At 52.7% G+C, this 23473-nt stretch overlaps 2 protein-coding genes and 1 non-coding gene across 7 annotated transcripts in view; all 3 read left to right on the forward strand.

Annotated features, from left to right (window-relative positions):
* Positions 1-1515: 1515 nt before the first annotated feature.
* On the forward strand, positions 1516-20301 carry Tnpo2 (transportin 2). Of its 4 annotated transcripts, none has more exons than XM_004635560.2 (25): positions 1516-1617; positions 3011-3122; positions 4728-4803; positions 4885-5034; positions 8489-8595; positions 8680-8813; positions 8893-8974; positions 9048-9170; positions 9264-9382; positions 10484-10544; positions 10621-10786; positions 10907-11059; positions 13633-13858; positions 14057-14228; positions 14528-14614; positions 14692-14799; positions 14892-15050; positions 16741-16828; positions 17011-17109; positions 17614-17709; positions 18026-18131; positions 18271-18370; positions 18448-18522; positions 18648-18775; positions 18857-20301. In XM_004635560.2, the coding sequence occupies exons 2-24, from the start codon at positions 3024-3026 to the stop codon at positions 18753-18755; spliced, it is 2694 nt and encodes an 897-aa protein (XP_004635617.1). In that variant the 5' UTR covers positions 1516-1617; positions 3011-3023; the 3' UTR covers positions 18756-18775; positions 18857-20301. The 4 variants fall into 4 exon arrangements, with proteins under 4 accessions (XP_004635617.1, XP_012371127.1, XP_004635618.1 ...); XM_012515673.2 differs by having other exon boundaries at positions 1528-1617; positions 18056-18131; XM_004635561.2 differs by lacking the exon at positions 1516-1617 and adding an exon at positions 1799-1957 and having other exon boundaries at positions 18056-18131.
* On the forward strand, positions 13906-13979 carry LOC111817906. The gene has a single exon (XR_002822007.1). It is a non-coding gene; the product is annotated as a small nucleolar RNA SNORD41 (small nucleolar RNA).
* A 1181-nt stretch (positions 20302-21482) lies between the features above and the next one.
* Fbxw9 (F-box and WD repeat domain containing 9) overlaps positions 21483-23473 on the forward strand; it is a 6993-nt gene continuing 5002 nt past the window's right edge. For both annotated transcript variants that reach the window (XM_004635562.2, XM_023720234.1), the window contains exon 1: positions 21483-21956. In XM_004635562.2, coding sequence (XP_004635619.1) covers positions 21548-21956 — 409 coding nt within the window. In that variant the 5' untranslated portion in view covers positions 21483-21547. The remainder of the gene's footprint in view (positions 21957-23473) is intronic.

Raw genomic sequence — 23473 nt, forward strand, 5'->3', positions numbered from 1 at the left:
AGCCCATCGCGATTGGAAAACCTGATGCACCTTTAGGGAGCCACCCTTGACCTGAGCGGAATTAGGCGTCAGCTAACCCTTCCCTAGCCAAAGAGGTCCTACAGTGTTTGATTTTCAGGAATAAACGGAGTCAGGAGTGCCTCTGCTAACAAGTGGGATGAGAAACTTGTTCCTCTTCAGGTTGGGACAAACGTTGGGCTGTGCCTCTCATGAGATCAGAAAGTCCCACGGGGAATGGTCGGCTTGTCCTTTGGGATTAGAGCTTTCGTGGTTTAGTAAATACTGGTTTAGGGTGGGGTTGAATGCAGCAAAAGGATAGATCCAAGCCTTGCGGAGTGAAACCCACGTTTTTCAAGAACAATTTAAAGGCTGGGTAGCAATGGGTGCTGAACTTTGATTATCACTAATGGTGCAAACTATCCTTTTATTGTTTTAGTACTGAGCATTGAACCCTGGACCTTCACAATGAGCTATATCCTTAGCACTTCCCCGTTTCTTAACGTTTGAGTCTCCGTTGGGCTTGGAGTTTTGATACTCATGCCTTGTGTTCCCACAGGGCTGGGACTGGAAGCGTGCACCACATGCTCAGCCTTCAGCAAATACCCTTAATCTCATTTGATAGGTGGGGAATCTGGAGACCTGAGGAGTTGGAGATCGCCCACTTTATTATCAGGAGGGCTAGGAAAGTAACCGGGACACTCCTGGTCACTAGCTCTTTACTAGAACGTCTTGCTCTCAAAGAAGTGAAAAAAATACCTGTCGTCTTCAGATAGTGCAAGAAGCATGATTTAAAAACAAAAGAGAAAAGAAACGAAAAAAGTATGAAGATTTCTTTCTTCATAGCCTTACCCTTCCCTGAATTTCTGGACAAGTTTCATCCCATCAATCATCTCTGCAGGTAGGGAAAGGGATGAGGCCTTCTGCTTTAGTTTCTTGGTTCATTTTTATTTAAAAATTTGTAACTTTGCAGCTTTTTAAATTTCATAAAATTGTCAGCAGTGGAAAATAACAACATGTTGGTAGTGACTTCTGTAGAAACTCGGGCTTTCTCAGGCATTCCTGTCCAGTTTTCCTTCTTTTGTCTCTGGACAGGCTCAGTCCCTCTGCTGTTTTTTGAGCACGTGTAGGTAGGTGACTCCCAGTTATTATCTCCTGAATGGGGAGAAAGAGGATCGATCCAGTTCTTGGAAGAAGTGGGACGGTAAGGGCGCACTGGATCTGACCGGGTAGTTCGCGGGTCCATCATACACTAAAAGTCCCGGCGCGCTACATTCTTGGCTCCAGCGAAGAACTGCGGTCAGTCTTATAGGAGATGCTGAGAAAACGAGACGATGGGAGGACCGACTGGCCAGAGAAGTCAAGAGAGGCAGCAACTCTCCTATCACGTGACCAGGCTAACGCTAGGCCTGGGACTACCTAGTGCCAGGTCACGTGTGGTGCTTGCACCTTCTGAGTGGCCCGGTACGGCCAGTTTGAACCGAGTACGGAAGCCGCAGCGGTTCATGTGCAGGCGCGTTTTTTTTTTTTTTTTTCACTCCCTCTTTTGGGCTCCCTCCTTCCGCGCGTGTCTCTGGAGAAGCCCGAGCGCTAGGCGCCACTGCTGCCTCCTGGGGTCCGGTAAGTGGGCCTCGCTCAGAGTCCAACCCGTTCCTCTCCGGCTTGCGTCGACCTTAGCCTGACTCTGGGCCTGCGCCATGCGCGGCCGGAGTGTGCGGGCTGCTCCCGACCCAGAAAGGCCGAGAACCCGGTTGGGCCGGATTCTCGAGGCCGGGAAAACGGGCCGGGCGGGGGAGGGGGGGAACTGAGCCGAGGGGGTGGAGCCTTGGTGCCGGCTCTGGTCGGGGTGCCGCGAGAGGCGGGCCAGTGGGGCGTCTGGGGTCGGGCTGGAGGGGATCAGATTGGGGGACGCGTCTGGGGAACTCCTTAGGGCCCGATTGGGGGACGTCACGACGATCGGGTGTGTGTGGGCCTCTTTCGGCGGGGCTCGGTTGGGTCTGATTGGGGGGTGCGAGTTGAAAGTTGGAGGGGGTGCTTTAGGTCCTGGTAGGGAGGAGCGTCGGACTTCGGCCTAGAGGGCTTTGCGGCGACGCTGGGATCCGTTGGGGGGAAAGGCCGGGAGGGCGCGCTGGTTCGGCTAGGCCTAATGGGGAGAACCGCAATGTCGGGCAAAGGGGGTGTCCAGCCCGAAATTGTAGGGGGCTTGGCGGAACTTGATTAGAGGAGGCAGCAGAGACCGGTCTGCTAGAGTTAACTGCTGACTGGGGTGGTGGGTGGGAGGGGGAGAGGCTTGGTCCGACCTGATTGGGGCAGGCGTCGGTACCCGTCCAGGGGCTTCTATCTCGGGTTGGCGGGCTTGGCCGGCTCTCATTGGAAGAAGTAAGCGAAACCAGATTGGGGATTGCTTCGGAACGGATTAAGAATTGCTAGACCTTGTTAGGTTAGGCTATAAAGAAAGGAGAGCTTCTGGCATTTGCGGAGATTGAAGGGCCGGATTAGAAGAGGTTTCCGGGACCAGGATGATGGAAACGCCTTGGGACAGTGCACTGGGGAAGTTCAGGGACGAGAAGGAGAAAGAGGCCTCTGAGATCTTTCAGTAGATGGGGGTTCTTCAGGGACTGCCTGCACCCAGGAGACCACGGGGGCCGGGGCGCTGTCTGCAACTGGGTCTCGTCTAGTTGCTGCCAGGGAAATGGAAGCCCTAGGACCCGCAGCTGGGGGCGACGGCAGCGTGGACCGCAGAGGGCAGAGGGTTCCACGTGGGGTCCCATGAGGCATTGCCTAGGCCCACCACCAGGTCTCCTGGCCTGGTTCCACAGCACCCTGCCTGTCCTCCCGAGCCGCGCAGCTGTTGGGGATCTCGCACCTGGGCGGGCATGGATTGGCGACCACTGCAGCTGGGCCTTCGAGTGCGCTCCCTTCCTCACATAGCCGCCGCTGTCTAAGGGGCTCAACCCGGGTCTCAGGTGGAACCCTAGAGCCTCAGCGCTGATCCTGGCCCCTACCCCTGCAGCTTGCCTTGTGCCATGGACTGGCAGCCTGACCAGCAGGGCCTGCAGCAGGTCCTGCAGCTGCTCAAAGACTCCCAGTCGCCCAACACAGCCACGCAGCGCATAGTGCAGGATGTATCCTTCCTTCCTCCTGGGGCTGGGGGAAGGGTAGTGGGGATGGGCTTGCCCCCTAGACTCTCCTGTAGGGAAGAGAGCATGGCAAGGGAAGAGAAATAAGGTTTTACATTTCTGGGCCCCATTTCCAGAGTTTTGGGAATTGGTAGGAGGAATGATAGAAATGATTAATATCCGTGGAGACTTACTCCTTGGACTATGAAAGTAGGTATGGTTACTCTTCCCATTTTACAATGGGGACAACAAGATTGGGAAAAATGCCTTGCCAGGGATGATCGCAGCTAAGTAGTGGAGCTCAAATAGGAAGTCCATCCTCTTGGAGTTCAGTCCAGTCTGTGGGTGGGGGTTGCGGCAGTAGCCTTCCAGGAGGGAGACACCTGGACTAAAAAGTTAGATTTTGTTGTAGTCTTTGTGATCAAAAACACACAAGGCCCTGGATTTCAATCCCCTGAAAAAAAGCAACCTTTTCCCCTCAGTTGTTCAAAGTATTATACATGATGCTGGTTGTGGGGGCCAATGCCTGTAATCCCAGCACTTGGGAGGCTGAGGCAGGAGGGTCGTTGTGAGTTCGAGGCCAACTTGGACTACAAAGGGAGCTCAAGGCTAGCCAGAACTGCATAGTATGATCCTGTCTCAAAAGACCAAAAGAAAAGTTGTATATATGTTATACTTAAAAACACTTTTTTTTAAACTGGGAACTGAACTCAGGACCTTGTGCTTTCTAGGCAAGGTGCTATGCTGCTGAGCTATATCCCTGGCCCTGTTTGAAATTTTTTTTTTTTTAATATTTTTATTTATTTGTGTGTGGGGGGGGGCAGCTCAGCCCACCAGGGGGCGGGGCTGGATGGCACGTGGTGCTGGGGATTGAACTGCGGTCCCTGTGCTTTGCTAAGCTTGTTTTAAGTAGGTGCTTTAGACCACTGAGCCATCTCACCAGCCCCCTGTTTGAAAATTTTTATTTTATTTTATTTTTGGCCAAACTGGGGATTGAACTCAGGCCCTTGCACTTGCCAGGCAAATGCTTATTCTACTGAGCTATCTCCCCGGCCCTGGAAAATTTTAAATACAGTATTTGAACATTAGAAAATTTGGATGCCGCACTGTGTGGTGGAAATGAACTTGGGCCTGATGCCTGTTAAATAGACACTGTACCGTTGAGCTATCTTTTTAGCCGTGGCTCTTGCCTTTTTCCCCTTGTTTTTTTGAGACAAGGTCTCCATAAGATACTATTAGGTTGTCCTTGAACTCAGTGATCCTCTGGGCTCTGCCTCCTGGGTGCTCCTGGGTCACATCCCCGTGACCCCACATCTGACTTTTTTTTTTACAATAACCAGGTAGTATTGGACTACTAGGGAACAGAGGCAAGTGTCAGCTGCTGCCTTCAGAGTTCGGGGTTCTCTAGTGTTGTGCTGCACTGGCAGGGGTTTCAGAAACTGGCAGGAGCTCAGAGTATACTTGATGTGTCTGAAATGCTCTGTGGTGTTGTGGGCATAGGGTCAGCAAGTGGTGGTTGGGTCCGACTGGCCCGAGGGGACCTCAGCTGCACAGCTGTTTCTCCTGCCTGGGGAAGGTGCCTGTCTTCCAAGTCCCTTAACAGACTGACAGAAACTCAAACAACTCAACCAGTTTCCTGACTTCAACAACTACCTGATCTTCGTGCTGACCAGACTCAAAACAGAAGGTATGTACTCTGTGCTCCCCCCATATGATTTGGACCCTGCTTCACTACATGTCTTCCTGAACCACAGCCCTGTTCCCCTAGATGAGCCCACCCGCTCCCTCAGTGGCCTCATCCTGAAGAACAATGTGAAGGCCCACTACCAGAGCTTCCCGCCTCCTGTGGCTGACTTCATCAAGCAAGAGTGTCTCAACAACCTTGGTGATGCCTCCTCGCTCATCCGGGCCACCATTGGTGAGAAGGGGGGGAGTCTCTGAGCCAACCCTGAATTTTGCTGTGGGCCAGGATGTCCTGCAGCACATTTAGGACATTGTTTTCTGTCTGCTGTAGCACACTCTTTGTTGGTTCTGTTGCTGTTGCTCTTTGTTTTTTTTTTTTGTTGTTGTTGTTGGACCAGGGATTGAACTCAGGCCCTTGCGCTTGCCAGGGAAGCGCTTATTCCACTGAGCCATCTCCCCGGCCCCTGCTGTTGCTCTTTGGCAGCTCAGGAAAATGAGGCACTGGCTGCTAAGTGTCGTGCCTGGTTGGTAACTGAGCTGGGAAACATGGCAAGCAGCACAGACACCCCTTCTGGAACCTTTTCTCTCTGGAAACAGCCATTGTTATTATGAAGACAGTGATTCAGTGTCCAGAATTCTGTGACAGGCCAGGCACAGTGGCACATGTCACTCAGGAGGCTGAGGCAGGAGTATTGCTGTGAGTTTGAGGCCAACCTGAAGTATATAGTGAGACCCTGTCTCAAAAAGACAAAAAAAAAAAAAAAAATTCTGGCCAATTTTGGCTCTAGGGTAAGAGCTGAGGAGCTTGTAATTAAATAGAGGGACTCAGTGCTCTAGGGATGGTATTTCTCTTTTGTTGGCAGAACCGGGGATTGAACTCAGGCACTTGTGCTTGCCAGGGAAGCGCTTATTCCACTGAGCCATCTCCCTGGCCCTCACAGGGCTGGTAATTTTCTGACTGTTGGAAGGCTGACCAGGGAAGTTACAGGAGGATGAGTGGGAATTAACTGGAGGTGATGCCTGTAAAATTTCTTCCTTCTAGTAAATGTTACCATTTTACACATTCTTCCATTAAATTTATGTCAATTTAGCCCAGGTGAGGCAGTGAACATCTGCTGGGGAAGGAGAATTTCAAGGTTGAGGCAGGAGAATTTCTTTCTTTCTTTCTTCTCTTTTTTTTTTTTGGCAGAACCAGGGATTGAACTCAGGCCCTTGTGCTTGCCAGGCAAATGTTTATTCTATCTCCCCAGCCCCAAGGCAGGAGAATTTCAAGATCAAGGCCAGCTTAGGCAATATAGGAAACATAGTCCCTATCTCACTAAATAGGTGGAAGACAGACCTCAATTTACTTATTCATTAATATTTGAGTCAGGGTCCCACAGTGTAATTCAGGCCGGCCTCAAACTTGCTAATTCTCCTGGTTCAGATCTCAACTCCTGGTTCAGACTTCAGCTTTATGTATGTATGTATATATACATACACACAGCTTTATGTATATATGTCTTTTTTATTTATTTTATTTTGTTTAGGGTCTCACTAGGTAGCATGGACTCTTAGTGATCCTCTTGTCTTCAGCCCCCCAGCGCTGGGATTATAGGCGTATGCTGCACCCGAGGATAGGGCCAGTGCAGCGTGTGGTTGTGCCCAGATCGAACCACGGTTCCTGAACTTGCTGAGCTATCTCACTGGCCTTTTCTTTTTGTGTTTTTGCGACAGGTCTCACTGTGCAGTTCAGGCTGGCCTTGAGCTCAGGCTGGCCTCAAATTTGAAATGATCCTCCTGCCTCAGACTTAAACTTTAGAAAGTCTCTTTCGTAAAAGTAAATTGAGAGCCAGCCGAGATAGCTCAGCAGACTAAGCGCAGGAACTGGGGTTCAATCCCTGGAACCACATGCTGCACTGGCCCCACTCCTGTCTCCCCCCCCCCCCCCCAGGGTGCTGAGCTGTGACCCAGGCGGGCATGGTGGTACGCGACTATAATCCCAGCACTGGGGAGACTGAAAACAGGATCACGAGTCTTAGCTGTGTAGTGAGACCCTGTGCCAAATACATTTTTTTAAAAAAGTAAATTGATTGGGTATGGTGACTCAAGGCTATAGTCCCACAACTTGGGAGGCTATGACAGGAAGATCACTGTGAGTTTGAGGCTGGCCTGGACTACATTGTAAGTTCAAGACTAGTCTGGACTACATGGTAGAATCCTGTCTCAACCTCCCCCCAAATAAAATAAAAACAATAATTGTGAATTGGGGGTGGTGAGACATGCCTGTAATCCCAGTATGGAGAGGCTAAAGCAGAAGGAGCACATGAAGCTCATCTGAGCAACTTAGTGGGACATCTCAAACTATAAAATAGAAAAAAAGGGGCCTAGGGGTATAGCTCAGCGCTAAGATCCTGCATTCAATTACCAATGCAATAAAGAAAAAGAAAGTAAAACACAAAAGGATGGACCTATGGGATAGGGCCTGCATGGTGGGCTAGTTTTGTGTCCTCACCTCCTGCCTGCCCACCACAGGAAGTACTTTTTATTTATTTTTTTTTGTGTGTGGTCAGCTCAGCCCACCAGGGTGCGGAGCTGGCTGGCATGTGGTGCTGGAGAATTGAACCGCGGTCCCTGTGCTTTGCTTTGCTTAGCTTAGCTTAGCTTAGCTTAGTTTAATTTAGCTTGTTCTAAGTAGGTGCTTTAGACCACTGAGCCATCTCACCAGCCCCTACAGGAAGTACTTTTCCCAGTGCTTTAGCAGGGTCACCTGAGAGTAGGCAGCGGCAACTTCTGTGGCCTGGAAAACACTGCCACCTTGTGGAATTTGGTGCCAGCTGCAGTGAGAGGGCCTGTCCTCATTGTGGTGCCAGGTTGCTTTGCTGGCTTCAGTCTCAGCCTGCTGCATATTGCCAGTGGGTGTCTGCAGTCAATAGCATGCCCTTTGGCTGCACCCCTGTGTTTTCCATCCCCCTGCTGTCTCGCTCCTTCCATGCTTGGTCTTGCCTCCCCTGGTCCTTTGCACTGGCTACTGTTTCCCTGGATACCTGGGTATCTCCTTCCTGACTTACTTTGTCTCCCTCAGGTCTTTGGTCCCATCAGGTTGTCACCCTGATGACGCCTACTTTGACCACCCAGCTTCAAATAGCTCCCCTCCTCCTCTACCCTTGCTAGCCATCTTTTCTATTTCCAACTTTCCCTTTGGCTTACAGCCTCTTCTTTCAATTTTTTCTTCTTTCTCTTGCTTTTTTTTTTTTTTTTTTTTGGCACTGGGGATGGACCCAGGACCTTGGCATTCAGCTGTGTCCCCAGCCCTTTTTTACTTTTTATTTTGAGTTGAGGTCTCACTAAACCACTTTAAGTTACCCAGACTGGGCTGAACCTTTAAAATCCTCCTGTCTCAGCCTCCTAGAGTGCTGGGATGACAGGTGTGTGCCCATTTTCATTTAGGTAGGGCTTTTGTTTATTCAGGGCTGTGTCATATGGCTTGGGTTGGGGCAAGATCACAGTAAGCTCAGAGGATGTCCACAGAGTCAACCACTGCTGGGACTGTGACTCGGGGCTAGCGTTTGCCTGGAATACATGAAGCCCTGAGTCTGATCTGTGGTACCCTCGGCAGAGCAGGCTGTGTAGGCCCCATTGGGATGATGGGCACAGAGGGTAGGGGGCAGGGCCACCCTGAGGCTACCTCCTTTCTCTGGCTGCCCCAGGTATTCTCATCACCACCATCGCTTCCAAGGGTGAGCTGCAGATGTGGCCTGAGCTGCTGCCCCAGCTGTGTAACCTGCTCAACTCAGAGGATTACAATACCTGTGAGGTAGGTGGCAAGCTGTGGCTTCTGTCCAATCAGGGGCCAGGACCTGGGCTGGGACCAGGCCTACCTCTCCAACTCTCTGTGCAGGGGGCCTTTGGAGCCCTGCAGAAGATCTGTGAAGACTCCTCGGAGCTTCTGGATAGTGACGCTCTCAACAGGCCCCTAAACATCATGATCCCCAAGTTCCTGCAGTTCTTCAAGCACTGCAGCCCCAAGATCCGGTGGGTTGTGCGCTCCCCGGGGTACCTGGGGCTTGGAGCAGTGGGGCAGTAGAGGACTGACATCTCTGCGCCTGGCCAGATCCCATGCCATCGCCTGTGTGAACCAATTCATCATGGACCGGGCCCAGGCGCTGATGGACAATATTGACACCTTCATTGAGGTGGGTGGCTGGTCTGGGGGTGGGCAGAGGGTGACCAAGGGCCCTGAGGCAGCTGACCTGGCCTCCCTGGCAGCACTTGTTCGCCCTGGCTGTGGACGACGACCCTGAGGTGCGGAAGAATGTGTGCCGTGCCCTGGTGATGCTTCTGGAAGTTCGTATCGACCGGCTAATCCCCCACATGCACAGCATCATCCAGGTGTGCACACCTTGGCCAGGGGGTGAGGTGGGGAGCAGCAGCTCCAGGTGCCCACGGCGGGCTCGGCTCAGCCTGTGTTCTACCTGCCCCCAGTACATGCTACAGAGGACTCAGGACCACGATGAGAACGTAGCCCTCGAGGCTTGTGAGTTCTGGCTGACGCTAGCTGAACAGCCCATCTGCAAGGAGGTTCTGGCCTCCCACCTGGTCCAGTGAGTGTCGCTTTGCCCCCTTCCTGCATCTTTCCACCCCCTCTGCACTTGTGCCTTCCCTTCTGGTCACCTCCTGTGATTGCCTCAGTTCACATCTTCCATGTGTGTTTTACAAGAATAAAGCTTTAATGACTAAAAGTTATTAGAGAATTGATGAGAAACAAACCAACCAAGGTTTCAGGCATGGCTGAGTCCAGGTGCGCAGAGTGTAAAAGGCTTCTGTCTAGCCTCAGATCTGTTTCCTCCTGTTTGGGCTTTGTGTTTGTCAGGCATGATATCCCTGGACAGGACAGTGGCCTTCCTTGTCCTTTTACTTTGGGAAACTCAGAGTCTTGCACAAAAGGCCTAGACCTGGCCCTTTGTGACCTATCTGGGTCACTTACACCTGAATCTTATTTCCCCCCCGTACTGAGGATGGGACCTAAGGCTTCTGTCCTAACCTACACGCTCAGTTCCTTTTTAGTTTTTATTTTGAGACAGGGTTTTACTGAGTTGCTCAGATTGGGATCAAAGTTGTGATCCTCTTTGCCTCAGCCTCCCAAGTGCTGGGATCACAGCCATGTGCCTCACGCCCAGTTCCTAAATTATTACCTCTCCCAGGGAGAGGAGCTGGGGCTGAGACAGTAGACACCAGGGTCACGTTTCATTCAGGACAGAACGGGTCTATTGAAAGTTGGAATCCTAAGTTCATGGGCTACTCCTGAGGGCCTGGGTGCCCACTTGTTGCACCCTGTCCTGGGCTGCCCGTCTCAGCCCTGTCTCACCTGTGTGTGAGGGAGGACACCAGAACTGGGCCCAAATGCTCGTGCCTGTGCTGAGCTGGGGCCCAGGTGCCGCTGCAAGGTTTCCAGTGCATTGTGGGCTTTGGAATTTACCAGGTGGCCAGGTCTGGGTCAAGAGCTCTTCCTGTGGTGCCAAGAATGATGTCTTCTAATTATGGTGGCTGAAACTAGGTTGAGAGAGTTCCCCAAAGGGACTGCATGGATGCAGGACACGAGGAGTCAGCAGAGCCTGTGCCTTGCTTGGCACCAGTGCCCACCTTCCCCACGAGCCCCTGGTGGCAGGGCCCTGCACCTCTCTTCACGGCCTCTCTCCTGCCAGGTTGATCCCCATCCTTGTGAACGGGATGAAGTACTCGGAAATTGACATCATCCTGCTCAAGGTCAGGCATGGGCGGCACCTCCAGGGTGTCCTGGGGCTGGGGTCCCGCGTGGTGCTGAGCCCTCTGCCTGGCCCAGGGGGACGTGGAGGAGGACGAGGCCGTGCCCGACAGTGAGCAGGACATCAAGCCACGCTTCCACAAGTCACGTACGGTGACGCTGCCCCACGAGGCCGAGCGGCCGGATGGCTCAGAGGATGCAGAGGATGATGATGATGATGACGCCCTGTCTGACTGGAACCTGAGTGCGCAGGGGGCCCTGCATGTAGAGGGGCATGGAGGGTGGACCTCGCTTGAGGGGGCAGAGGGTGGTGGGTGGCAGGGCCTTTGCCTTGCCTCAGTCCACCCACTGCTGACTTCTGCAGGGAAGTGCTCTGCAGCTGCACTTGATGTCCTTGCCAACGTGTTCCGAGAGGAGCTGCTCCCCCACTTGCTCCCCCTGCTCAAGGGCCTGCTGTTCCACCCTGAGTGGGTGGTCAAGGAGTCTGGCATCCTGGTGCTGGGAGCTATTGCCGAGGGTGAGTCCCTGCCTCCCTGCATCTAGGGCTCCTGCTCTGCTCTGTGTTTCAGCACTGGGCTGGCCTGGCACTGCTGATGGATGGTGTGGCCCCTCAGTGCCGGTGAGGCCTGGTAGCCCCTCTCCAAAGAACTGGATTGTTTGTCAGATACATGGTCTCACTGTGTAGTTTAGACTCGTCTCAAATTTGTGGTGGGCTTGCCTCAGCCTACTGAGTGCTGGGGTTATAGGCGTGTACCACCACACCTGGAGAAGAACTTTGGGTTCTTGGTCCTCTCCTTGGCCCATGTTCCTGAAAGGAGTCCTCAAACCTCAGCATTTAGGCCTTTACACTTCGTTCTCCCAGGCAGGGCATGCAGTGCTGGAAAGTGGTTCCAGCAGCCACAATGATCAGCGGGCACTTCAGTAGTGCCAGACCCACAGGAGGGTGGCTCGCAGATGAGGACCCATGTAGGTGAATGCACCTGGTCTTCGCTGCCTCCCCCTAAGTGGTTCCAGACCCCCAGGTTCACAGATGAGTGGCTGAAGGTCACAGAGCGATACTTCTTCCCTGTAATCACTAGGGTACCTCTGGTCCTCAAGTCTGGCCCTGTCAGAATCGGAGCAATGACATTTCCTCAGATAAACATGGTACACTGTTATTGGTTTGGTTTTTAGGCTCTTTTTTCCCAGTGGCATATAGAGCATGAATTAGGGCAAGGCTTTGGCTCATCCACTGAAGCTGTCATGTGTGATGGCGTAGGCACCCAGAGCAGTCATAAACATTTCAGAGCAGCAGCACGAACCAAGAATCCAGATGGCTTAACTTTGAGGAGCGTTAGAGATGTAGCTCAGTGGAGTGTTCACATGGCAGGCACAAGGGGGCCTGGGTTCTATTCCCAGAACTGAAAAAACAAACAAAAAAATGAGTAAGCTGTTTGTAGCCAGTGTGTTTTAATCCCAGCACTCCAGGAGGCCAGGCAAGAGAATCGCAAATTTTTTTCTTTTCTTTTTTCAACGTATTTAGTACAGGGTCTACAGGGTCTCACTACACAGATCAGACTGATAATGATCCTGCTGTTTTTCAGCCTCCCAAGTGCTGGGATTACAGGCCCCACTACCACACCCAGTCTCAATCACTGTCTTAGGGGAGCAGGGCCGGTAGGGCAGGGGGATTGAACCCTGGGCCTCTGTCTGCTATAACCTGCTGAGCTATCTGGCTGGCCTGAGAATTGCAAGTTTGAATTGGATAACTGAGTAATTTGGTGAAACCTGGTCTCCAAATGAAAAAGGCTGTGGATATAGTTGAGTCTAAATGCCTTGGGTTCAACCCCCATTACATTTAAAATAAAGTAAAATAAAAAAGGAAAAAGGTTTTTGAGTATAGTATGTATCCTACCTGAGTTGTATGTCCTACATCATGCAGTGCATGTGCAGCTATTGATAGTTTGTGTTAAGTTTGTTTGTATTGACAGGACAGTCTAGAGAAGGTGACTGCAGCCTGGTAAAAGTGGTTTTTGATTATTGAAGGGAGAATATGCTGTAATCTGTTCTGTTTAAGTAAAAAAACATTTATCAGGTGTGCCCAGCCTGGGCAACATAGTGAGTTCAAGCCTAGCTTGAACTGTGTAGTGCATAGAGCTGGTGCCCTACCTCAGCTACATCCTGGACATCCTTGTGTTTGCCTTCAGCAGGAACCAGTACAAAAACCTGCTCATTCTCTATGATGTTATCTTAACACTCTATGCCCCCCAAAAAAGAGAGGCTTGTGCTGGGGAGATAGCTCAGTAGAATAAGCACTTGCCTGGCAGGTGCAAGGGCCTGAGTTTAATCCCCAATTACACACACACACACACACAAAAAAAAAAAAAGAGAGAGGCTTAGTTATATATGCCTATAATCCCAGCACTCTTTGCAAGAGGACAAGTTGGACTCCATCCTGGGAAACTTAGCAAGATCTTATCTGACAGTAAAAACCAAGTGGCTGGGGAGGTAGCTCAGTGGTAGTGCATCCCTATGTTTAGTCCTTCATGTCACAACAAAAGAGTAGGCCACAGGGTATGAGTCAGTGGTAGGACATTTGCTTAGCATGCTCAGGCCCTGAGTTGTATCTGACTCAGGAGATTTGCAAGTTCAAGGCCAGCCTGGATTATTTAGCAAGAGCCTGTCTTGAAGCTAGGAAGAAAAGATACAAGAAGAGTTAGAAGTGTAATTTAGTGGTAGAGCATTGCCATACGTACAAGAGCCTCTGGGTTCCATTCCAATACTGCAAAAATAACATGAAGAGTAACAAAAAGTGTAAACATCTTAGGGTGTCAAGTGAGAAGTCCTTAGTACTTTCAACCCACCTTGGCCATTGGGCCCTCCCCAAAATCTCCTTAGAATTAATGAGTGGCCAGATAGTGTAATGTCACAACCAAATGACATACACCTCCATACACCTCCAGTTTTTGCCTGTCATCTACTACATGAAATGACCCTGAGCCTCGGTTTCCCCATCCCTTGGGTGGGGCTAGTCCTTTCTATCAGGACATGAATGCCTGGGCCTGGGCAGGCTGGGCCTTACCCCTGGGCCCTCTTTCCTCTGGTCTTTAGGCTGCATGCAGGGTATGGTGCCCTACCTGCCGGAGCTGATCCCACACCTTATCCAGTGCCTGTCGGACAAGAAAGCTCTGGTCCGCTCCATTGCCTGCTGGACACTGAGCCGTTACGCCCACTGGGTGGTCAGCCAGCCACCTGACATGCACCTTAAGCCTCTGATGACAGAGCTGCTCAAGCGTATCCTGGATGGCAATAAGAGGGTGCAGGAAGCAGCCTGCAGGTGACCCTTGACCTCCTGCCCCCTGGCCCCATGCCCTGGCTAGCCCCTGGGAAGTGATGACACTTGCATGTGACTACTGACATGGCTCTGATTTCTGTTGTATTCGTACTGGCTGATCCCGTGAGCACCTTCCTCACCTGCCTTGGCTAGCGCCACTACTGGATCCACTGAGCCATCTGCCCCCTCTTTCCCCACCAGTGCCTTCGCCACCCTGGAGGAGGAGGCCTGCACAGAGCTGGTGCCCTACCTCAGTTATATCCTGGACACCCTTGTCTTTGCCTTTGGCAAATACCAGCATAAGAACCTGCTCATCCTCTATGATGCCATCGGCACACTGGCTGACTCTGTGGGCCACCACCTCAACCAGCCGGTGAGATCCGAGGGGATCCCTCTTCCCCATCTCTATGCCCTTCAGCATCTGGTGGCAACTCCGTGTCACATATGTCCCTGGCCATGGATGTGTTATATCCATGGCTATAATTTTGACAGATCCTTCTGGTCCCTGCCTTTGCCCTGCTCCCAGTCTAGGGGGGACACAGTAGGAGACATCATAGTAAATGCTGTGCCCAGGAATTAGGAGGTACTGATCTGACTGGGATGGGGTGGGCCTCCATAGGCAGATGAGCTCTGATCATGGCCTGGGTAGCCCAATGCCTGCCCCTCCCCCAGGAATACATCCAGAAGCTAATGCCCCCACTGATCCAGAAGTGGAATGAGCTCAAGGATGAGGACAAGGATCTCTTCCCCTTGCTGGAGGTGAGTACCTTCAGGTCCCCATCCACACTGCCTCTTGAGGTCCTGCCTGGCGTCACCATGCTGCTGTTTTTCCCCAGTGCCTGTCATCAGTGGCCACCGCCCTGCAGAGTGGCTTCCTGCCCTACTGTGAGCCTGTCTACCAGCGCTGTGTCACCCTGGTGCAGAAGACGCTGGCCCAAGCCATGGTGAGCACCCCACTCACCATCTGCCTGCCCAGCTGCTGTCCAGGCCCTGGCCTGCTCCTTCCTCATCCTGCCCCCACCCCACCTGTACCCAGATGTACACCCAGCACCCTGAGCAGTATGAGGCCCCGGACAAGGACTTCATGATTGTGGCGCTGGACCTGCTCAGCGGCCTGGCCGAAGGCCTGGGTGGCCATGTGGAGCAGCTAGTGGCCCGAAGCAACATCATGACCCTCCTCTTCCAGTGCATGCAGGTGGGTACGTGCCTCATATAGGTTGGGACCCTTTCTGGCCATCACCAAGGATTGACAGTGACAGTACCTAGCAGCTCATGTTAGGCACTTGGTTCCCTTTTTGTGCCTGACAGACATCAGGGAAGAGGATCTCTAAAAGGAAAGGAGCTTCTGACTATTTAAAAAGTGATTCATAGCCAGGTGTGCTGGCATACCCCTGTGTCCCAGTACTCTGGGAGGCAGAGGCAAAGAGCTTGGGGGCAACTTAGCAAGAGTAAGAAACCTTTTTAAAGGGTTGGGAATGTACTTCAATGGAAATGAAGGCCCTGGCTATAATCCTCAGACCCAGGAATGTGATTCAAATAAGGCAAAATCTCATTAACAAAAGCAAACAAAGGTGTACACCTGTAATCCCAGCTCCGTGACAGGCTGAGGCAGGATGGGTGGTGTAGTGTCCTTTGCCTCGTACTCTTGCCTTCAAGTGGTGACACACACTAGGAGCTCAGTGACCACAAACGGGTGTGTTCGTACCATCTGATAGGCCTTCCCAGCCTGTTCCAGGAGCTCACGCAGTCTGGCCTTCCTGCTCTGCTACTAGCAAAGAGAAACAAGGAAAGCAAATAGGCTGGCAGTGTAGCTCAGTAGTGGGCCTTAGTTTAGCACAAACGAGGCCCTGGATTCCATACCTAGCCAGCTCCAGCATGAACAGCATTTTAAAAAAGTAAATAGTCTTGAAAATCAGAAATAGAAAATGTGAGGCTATAGGGCCAGCCCAGATAGTTGAGTGGATTACAGTGCTGCCTTAGGCAGAAGCAAGGACCCTGGCTGCTGGGTGCCGTGCCGGCCCCGCCTCCAGGGCATGCCACGACAGGTGATTGAGACTGGGCATGGTGGGTGGTGTGTGTGTAATCCCAGTGCTTGGGAGGCTGAAAACAGGAGGATCACTACAAGTCCAATTTGGGTAGTGAGAACCTGAAGACCCGTACTAAATACATTGAAAAAAAAAGTGTGAGGCTGATTGTGGAGGAGTACTCCTGTCACCCCCACACTGGGGGCTTGAGCTGGGAGAATCACCTTGCATTTGACACCAAACAAATAAACAGACCAGTCTCAAAAAAACAAGTGGGGCATGGTAGTGGTGCATGCCCGTAATCCTAGCACTTGGGAGGCTGAGGCAGGCCCACTTTTGCCTCATAGTGAGTTTAAGGCCAGCCCACACCACATAGCAAGACCCTGTTTCAAAAACAAAACGTAGAAAATGTGAACGCATAAGCCTCCCCAGTATAGTTGTTCTTGGTTTCCCTTGACTCGTAATACAGTGTAGCTGCCGTGTAAATAGGCACTCATACGGTACTATTTAGAGGATGGTGACCCAAGAAAGGTTGTATATGCTCAGTATAGTTGCAGGAGTTTCTTTTGCAGTGTTGGACTGTGCCAGCACTGAGCAACAGCCCTAGTCTCTTTGGTTTTTCTTCTGAATATCTTCTGTCCATGGTTGGTTGATCTGGGGTTGAAACCTGCAGATATTCAGGGCATGGGCAGCAGTGATGTGTGTTCTCTGCAGCTGTGTCCCTAGAGCGGGGTCACAGATGGGGACAGTCAGCTGGAGCCTCTGTGCTCAGAGCTAGATGTGCGCAGGGCCTGTGTCTGGTCTTATACCCCCTGGGTGGGAAGAGAGGGGTGGCCACACTGACCCCTCACCAACCCCCAGGACTCGATGCCTGAGGTCCGGCAGAGCTCCTTTGCCCTCCTGGGGGACCTCACCAAAGCCTGCTTCATCCACGTCAAGCCCTGCATAGGTGAGCCCCTCCCCTGTCTTGCGCCCATAGTCCAACACTGGCTTCACGTGATGGAGACATGCCCGGGGAGAGCTGTGACCCACTGGGATGTATTCGTACTGTCTGATGGGCCTGCCCAGTCAGTCCCAGGGGCTCATCCACATGGGCCTTCTTGCTTACCCATTCCTCTCCCTTCCCACCAGCCGAGTTCATGCCCATCCTGGGCACCAACCTGAACCCCGAGTTCATCTCTGTCTGCAACAATGCCACCTGGGCCATCGGGGAGATCTGCATGCAGATGGGTGAGTGCCTGGCAAGGGGGCTGCAGCTGTGCCTCTCCCCACTGGTCTTTTCCTGACCTAGGGGTAGAAGCCTAGCTCTGAATGACACACTCAGGAGAGCATCCAGTTGGCCAAGGCTAAAAGGACACCTTTGAGGATTTTCTGTGGGTGTAGAGTCAAATGCTGAGAGACCATTTGTGATTGGTTCCTCCCAAGAGGTGTGATGAGAGCAATTTGGATTGGACAATGGTTGAGTGACTTTGGCCTCTTTTCCCAAAGAGAAGGCAAGGCTGGGCAGTGTGGTCTCCAGGTCTGGCCTGATGACTGCAGAGAACACTGGTGTTGGGAAGGTGTGGGTCTGTCTGTGTTTTACTGGCTTCTGGCTAGGAAGTGGCCAAAGGTGCTTTGTTCCCTTAACAGTTGTGGCCTCTGGATGGCACTGGGTTAGTAAGTGGGGGCTACATCCTTGCAGGCCTGCTGTGGGTACAGCAGGCAGTGCAGAGCTCTGATGGGCGGGTTCCCTAGGGGCTGAGATGCAGCCCTACGTACAGATGGTCCTCAACAACCTAGTGGAGATCATTAACCGGCCCAACACGCCTAAGACACTGCTGGAAAACACAGGTGGGTGCCAGGCCTGGGCAGTAGCTCTGCCTCACTCACATCTTCCAAGTGTGGTTCTGCTCTGGGGGGTGAGAGGGAATCAGGGAGGATGTCCTGAAGCACCTTGATGGGGCTTCTGGGAGGAGCCTTGAGAAAAATGCTGACCTTGCAGCGACCTGGGAAGAACCCCAGGCTGGGTGGGGGAGATCCTGGCCTGGCCAGACTTGGGGCCTTGGCTGGTCCCAGAGGCTGGTCCCTTGGGGCCCATGGGGCGGGGCTCGATGCCTTGTGCCAGAGGCCGCGCCACGTACCGTCCCGGGGCCACTCGGGGTTGCAGGTCGCCTGACGAGTCCCTCTGCCATTCCAGCCATCACCATTGGCCGCCTGGGCTACGTGTGCCCACAGGAGGTGGCACCCATGCTGCAGCAGTTCATCCGGCCTTGGTGGGTGCTGGCCTGGGCCTGCTAGGGGTGGGCTCATGGGCAGATCTGACCCTTCCCTTGCTGGTTATTCCCCCCACTCCCCCAGGGGCTGGACATCCTTGGCCTCCCCTCACTGACCTGCCACCTACCTCCTCTGCAGGTGCACATCCCTCAGGAACATCAGGGACAACGAGGAGAAGGACTCGGCTTTCCGGGGCATCTGCATGATGATTGGTGTCAACCCTGGGGGTGTTGTGCAGGTCGGGCAGCTTGGGCTCTGAGGGCAGGGCGGGGGCTAGCCGGGGCGGCCCCTCACATGGGATCCATCATGTTTTAGGACTTTATTTTCTTCTGCGATGCTGTAGCCTCCTGGGTGAGCCCGAAGGATGACCTTCGGGACATGTTTTATAAGGTGAGGTTCCCACTAGCCCCTGATTGGTTCCCTGGAGGGTACAGGTCGGAGCCCTTGGCTGTAGGTGGTGAGCTAGCTGTCTCCTACTCTGCCTCAGCCTACCTCTGACCCCTGTCCCCTTGCAGATCCTCCATGGCTTCAAAGACCAAGTTGGGGAGGAAAACTGGCAACAGTTCTCAGAGCAGTTCCCACCACTGCTCAAGGAGAGGCTGGCGGCCTTCTACGGGGTCTAGGCAGATGGGGAGACTGCCAGGTGAGCAGGCTGAGGCCGGTCAGCTAGTGTCTGGGTGGAGGACCGACTGGTACAGGCCCTGATCCTCCCTCTTCCCAGCAGGTTTCTGTCTGCATCGTCGAAGGGATTGCTAGGGAGCGCGCTGCGTCCAGAAGTCGCTGTGCCCTGGTCAAGGGGGGTTAGGGAGGAGTGAGTGGGACCCAAATCCAGACGCCTTCCCTGTTGGTCCGTCCGTCTGTCCGCCTGCCCCACTGGGCCTGTCCGGCCAGTGCTTGGGCAGATGGGCGGGGCCCCTATGCTCATCCTACACACAGGGAGGGGGGTGGGACTTCATGGTGGGCAGAAGCCCCTGACGGGCATCTCAGGCAGCCCACATGGGGTCAGCCACAAGGGAGGGAGGAATCCACACAGCCGACCAAATCCGGCTTTGGGTGAGGCGGGGGTGGCAGGCGGGAGGGGGGTCCTTGTAGAGATGCGTACACTCTCACGTTCACACACGTGGCCACACGCATTTTCGGGCACTGGCCCGCCATTCCCCCGACTGCATGGAGACAGTAGAATTAGTGAACCCCTGAGTTACGCCGTTTGGCCTTCCGTGTAACCTGCACCTAGAGTCTAAGAAGCTTCCGCTGTGTTGCTGGAATCGGCGGTGATGGGTGAGGGCTGGGGGTTTGGGGGGCCTCCGCTGGGACCAGGACCTGGGTGGGGGGAGGACGGTCATCTTGGGCCGCCTTGTCAGCACGTGCACGCTTTGGACCTGCTCTGCAAACTTCCTGCCAGCTCCATGGATGCCTCAGCCAACTAATGTGTCCCTGTTCTTGTCCCATCCCTGCTAGCAGAGTGGGGACCACCTGAGCAGCAGGACTGACTAGAGGTCACCCTGTCTTCCCCATGCTCCGGGATGGGGTCCTCTGCTGAAGAGAGCTGGAGGCCCCGAGCTGCTGAGGCCTGCTCCTTCTCTCTGGAAGCAGTGTCAAGGGCCAGCCAGCTCTCCCTGCCCCCAGACACCTTCCTCAAGGTTGGGGGCACTGAACATTGGTGATAGAGGACCCAGGCTTATGCTTTGCCAGCAGGATATAAGCTGAGGGCTTGGAGAAGAGGGCAGTGGTGGAGCAACCTCTGTTCCCCATTTTGTCCCTCTGGGACACGATGCTCATCATAGTGCCCAATGGACCCAAAGACCCCACAAGACTGGGACAGTGATTCCAGAGAAACTTCTGGGATGCAGTGGGGATGTGGTCTAGGTGGGAGGGGACTCCCTTAGAGAAGGGGGTATTTTTTTTTTCCAAGTTGGCCAGATAACCGGGCCCTGCAGCCCCCTTAATATTTTTTTTTCCTTTCTTTACCCCTTTTCTGCTCTTTACTCTTTGGGGGGGGCTTGTGTTTTGGGGTCTCCTTGAGTCCTCTCCATCCACCTGGCCCAGTAATCTCAAATAGGCCAGGCCAGCCTCTTGCAAGGGGCACTTAGTGCACATTCCATAACTCCGCTAGTGGTCCCTGTTCCCACCCTAAATGAGCAGGTCTCTGGAAGCCATTTAAGAAAAAAAAAAAAAACAACTTTTTAAAATACCATTTAGCTTTCTGGTAATTCCAATTCTCAGAAGCACCCTCCATTGGGTGTAGGAGTCTGCATGGATTGACTATCTGATAGTATTGGTAAACCCCTCTTCCCAGGTTGGGGGTTCCAGCCACCTTCAGGAAGGGGAGTCTGGTTTTTTTTAGTTTCCTTTTTCCTTTTTTTTTTTTTTTTAAGGAAGGTATTTAATTTTTTAATTTATTTTTGGTTGGTTTTTGCACAACGAAGTTTCATCTTCTCAACCTTCTTCCCTGCCCAGGGCTGTGGACCAGCCTGGCTTTGATCCGCAGTCCTCCTGTTTCCCAAGCCCCTTTCTTTACCCTACTACCCTGTGGGCTCCCGGCTCTGTCCATTTGTTACCGTGCTGTGCTGGGGATTGGCGCCAGGTGGCGTGAGATTCCACTTGTGTAGAACTTTGTTGAGTAAAGATCAGTTTCTTGTGAAACCCCTGGCCTCTGGTTTCCTGTGTCTTTGATTTGATTGTGGGTAGAGGGTAAAGTTAGGGGCAGAGCACATTTGGAAACTTTAGAAATGGGGTGCACAGAACTCCAGCCAGGAAATAAGTGGTCACAAACAATACGTCGTGAGACCATAAGTATGTGTCCTACCGGGGATTGAAGTCAGGCCCAGCCCCTGTGTCCTACCTTTTAAAATGGGAAGGTGTCAGGGGACCCATGGTGGAAGGGACAAATTCTTACAGCACTTTAAAACAAAACAAAAAAAACCCAGCATATGTCTTACTAAATTATCATAAATCAGATAGGGTTAAGTAACTTTTAAGGTTTTGGGCTTTTTAAAAATTTTGTCTTTGAGAAATGGTCTCGCTATGCAATTCAGACTGGTCTTGAACAACATATAAGGATCCTGTCACATTCCCGAGTGCTGGGATTACAGGCGAGAGCACCGGTTTCGGTGGCCTGCTCGGCGCGGGACCCGCACAGCATGCGGTAGAGATCGAACGTAGCTGTCTTGCCAGGCAGGCGCTTAGATCGCTGTGTTGAGTCCTGATTTTTAGATGCAAGAGGTAGCAATGAGCGCTTTCCAGCCCAAAGTAAATGCCGCCAGCTAACGCCACAGGCGCCGGCCCACTATGGGCTCGCTTCCTGTGGGGTTCGGACGTCATCAGGCCGCGCCGGAAAGACCCTCGTGCTGCCTAGGAGACCGGACGCGAGGCTAGCTGCTGACAGAGCTGGGCGGGCCGCGCCCAGCCGGTCGCCATGGAGTTTCCTCCAGGGCAGTGCGAGGATGTCCGCGCCTCTGACTGCGACTCGGACCCAGAACTGGAGCCTGACCCCGACGCGCAGGCCGAAGCCTATGTGGCCCGCGTGCTGGGCCCGCCGAAGCCCGGACTGGCTCCCCCGCGCGCCTCGTTACCATCCACGCCCGCAGCAGCCCCTGGCGCCCTGGAGCCCCGGGCTGCGTCCAGGGTCCCCACGGTGGGTGCGCCGGGCCTGCTGAGCCTGCCCCCGGAGCTGCTCCTCGAAATTTGCGCCTACCTGGACGCGCGCCTCGTGCTCCATATTCTGCCGCGTGTGTGCCACGCACTGCGTGACCTTGTGCGCGACCATGTCACCTGGAAGCTCCGCGCACAGCGCCGCGTTCGTGCGCCCTACCCAGTGGTGGAAGGTGGGGTCTGGGGAGGTCCACCCAGGGCAAGTTTATGGTGGGAGAGGAGCACCCAGCTGCCACGTGGGCAGAGTGTGATTCAGGCTTTTCCCGCTGTTCTGGCTCTGGTTGGGGAGATTGAGGTTGTATCTTGTGGTGCCAAAGTCTTTGGCCCTTCTAGCATTGGACCAGGAGAGCAAGGGTAGAGACTTGACTATGGAGTCTATTACCCTTGAACGAGCCTAAGGTTTAAGGACTGAAGGGCTGGCGAGATAGCTCAGTGGTCTAAAGCACTTGCTTAGGCAAGCTTAGGCAAGGGTGCAAGGACTGCGGTTCAATCCCTGGCACCTCATGCTGTGTCAGCCCCACCCTCAGGACGAGCTGAGCCCATCAGAAAAGATTTAAGGGCAGAAATTCCTAATACCAGCTATTATAGATCTTTAAGCTCTAGGTCTAAACTGTCATCTTAGGGGCTGGTACTCTTTCCTGGGTTCATTGGTCCCTGGGGGAAAAGACAGTTTAAAGGACCTTACATTAGTATGGTTAATCATGATATTATTGGATCTACAGGCCCTTGAGTCCACACAAGGTACAAGTTGGAGAGTTGATGACTAATCAGAAAAGTGATTCCACAGAGGGGTGTGGTTCCTGCATTAGTGATTCTCAAGGTGTTGACATCTGCACAGCAGTTGGATTCTTCCAAAAACTTGGAAAACATATATGCTTGTGCTAGGCTCAGGGCTGCATGACTTGACTATGGGTAGAGACTTGACTATGGAGTCTATTACCCTTGAACGAGCCTAAGGTTTAAGGACTGAAGGGCTGGCGAGATAGCTCAGCGGTCTAAAGCACTTGCTTAGGCAAGCTTAGGCAAGGGAAGACTGAGACAGGAGAATTTCTTGAGTTCAAGTCCAGCCTGGACTATGATAGTGAAACATTGTCTCAAAAAAATGAGAAGCCAGGCATGGTTACTCACGCCTGTGATCCCTGCGAGGATCATTGTAAGTTGAGGTTAGCCTGGGCTATGAAGTGAGTTCAATTTTTTTTTTTTTTCAGAACCAAGGCCCTTGCCAGGCAAGTGCTTATTCTACTGAGCCATTTCTCTCATCTCTTTTTTGGTGGAACTAGGGATTGAACTCAGGACCTTCCGCTTGCCAGAGAAGCACTTATTCCACTGAGCCATGTCCCTGGTGCTCTAGTGAGCCATCTCCCTGGCTCCTAAATTTTTATTTAATTTATTTATTTATTTGCGGAACTGAGGATTGAACTCAGGCCCTTGCGCTTGCCAAGGAAGTGCTTATTCCACTGAGCCATCTCCCCGGCCCCAATTTTTATTTTTCTTAGTACATGTTTAGAGTATATAATGATTACATTCGTCATGGAGAGCTGCTACATGAACATAACACATCCTAATTTTTGGAAACAAGGATGAGAACTGTTCTTAACCTGCTGGGAGGTTAGCTCCAAGTTAGATAGAGCCAGGGCCTACTTGGCGTGGGGCAAGGGATCCAGGTGGGGTTCTTTTTTTTTTTTTTTTT

Source organism: Octodon degus, unplaced genomic scaffold (genome assembly GCF_000260255.1).
Source record: "Octodon degus isolate 3935 unplaced genomic scaffold, OctDeg1.0 scaffold00073, whole genome shotgun sequence".
Taxonomy (NCBI): domain Eukaryota; kingdom Metazoa; phylum Chordata; class Mammalia; order Rodentia; family Octodontidae; genus Octodon; species Octodon degus.

Excerpts from the sequence above, each read along its gene's own strand:
- Tnpo2 (XM_004635560.2), top strand. The coding sequence starts at position 3,024 with ATGGACTGGCAGCCTGACCAGCAGGGCCTGCAGCAGGTCCTGCAGCTG. Across the intron at positions 15,051-16,740 it reads TCCTCTTCCAGTGCATGCAG|GACTCGATGCCTGAGGTCCG; the intron begins GTGGGTACGTGC and ends ACCAACCCCCAG. Across the intron at positions 17,710-18,025 it reads GACACTGCTGGAAAACACAG|GTCGCCTGACGAGTCCCTCT; the intron begins GTGGGTGCCAGG and ends TCGGGGTTGCAG.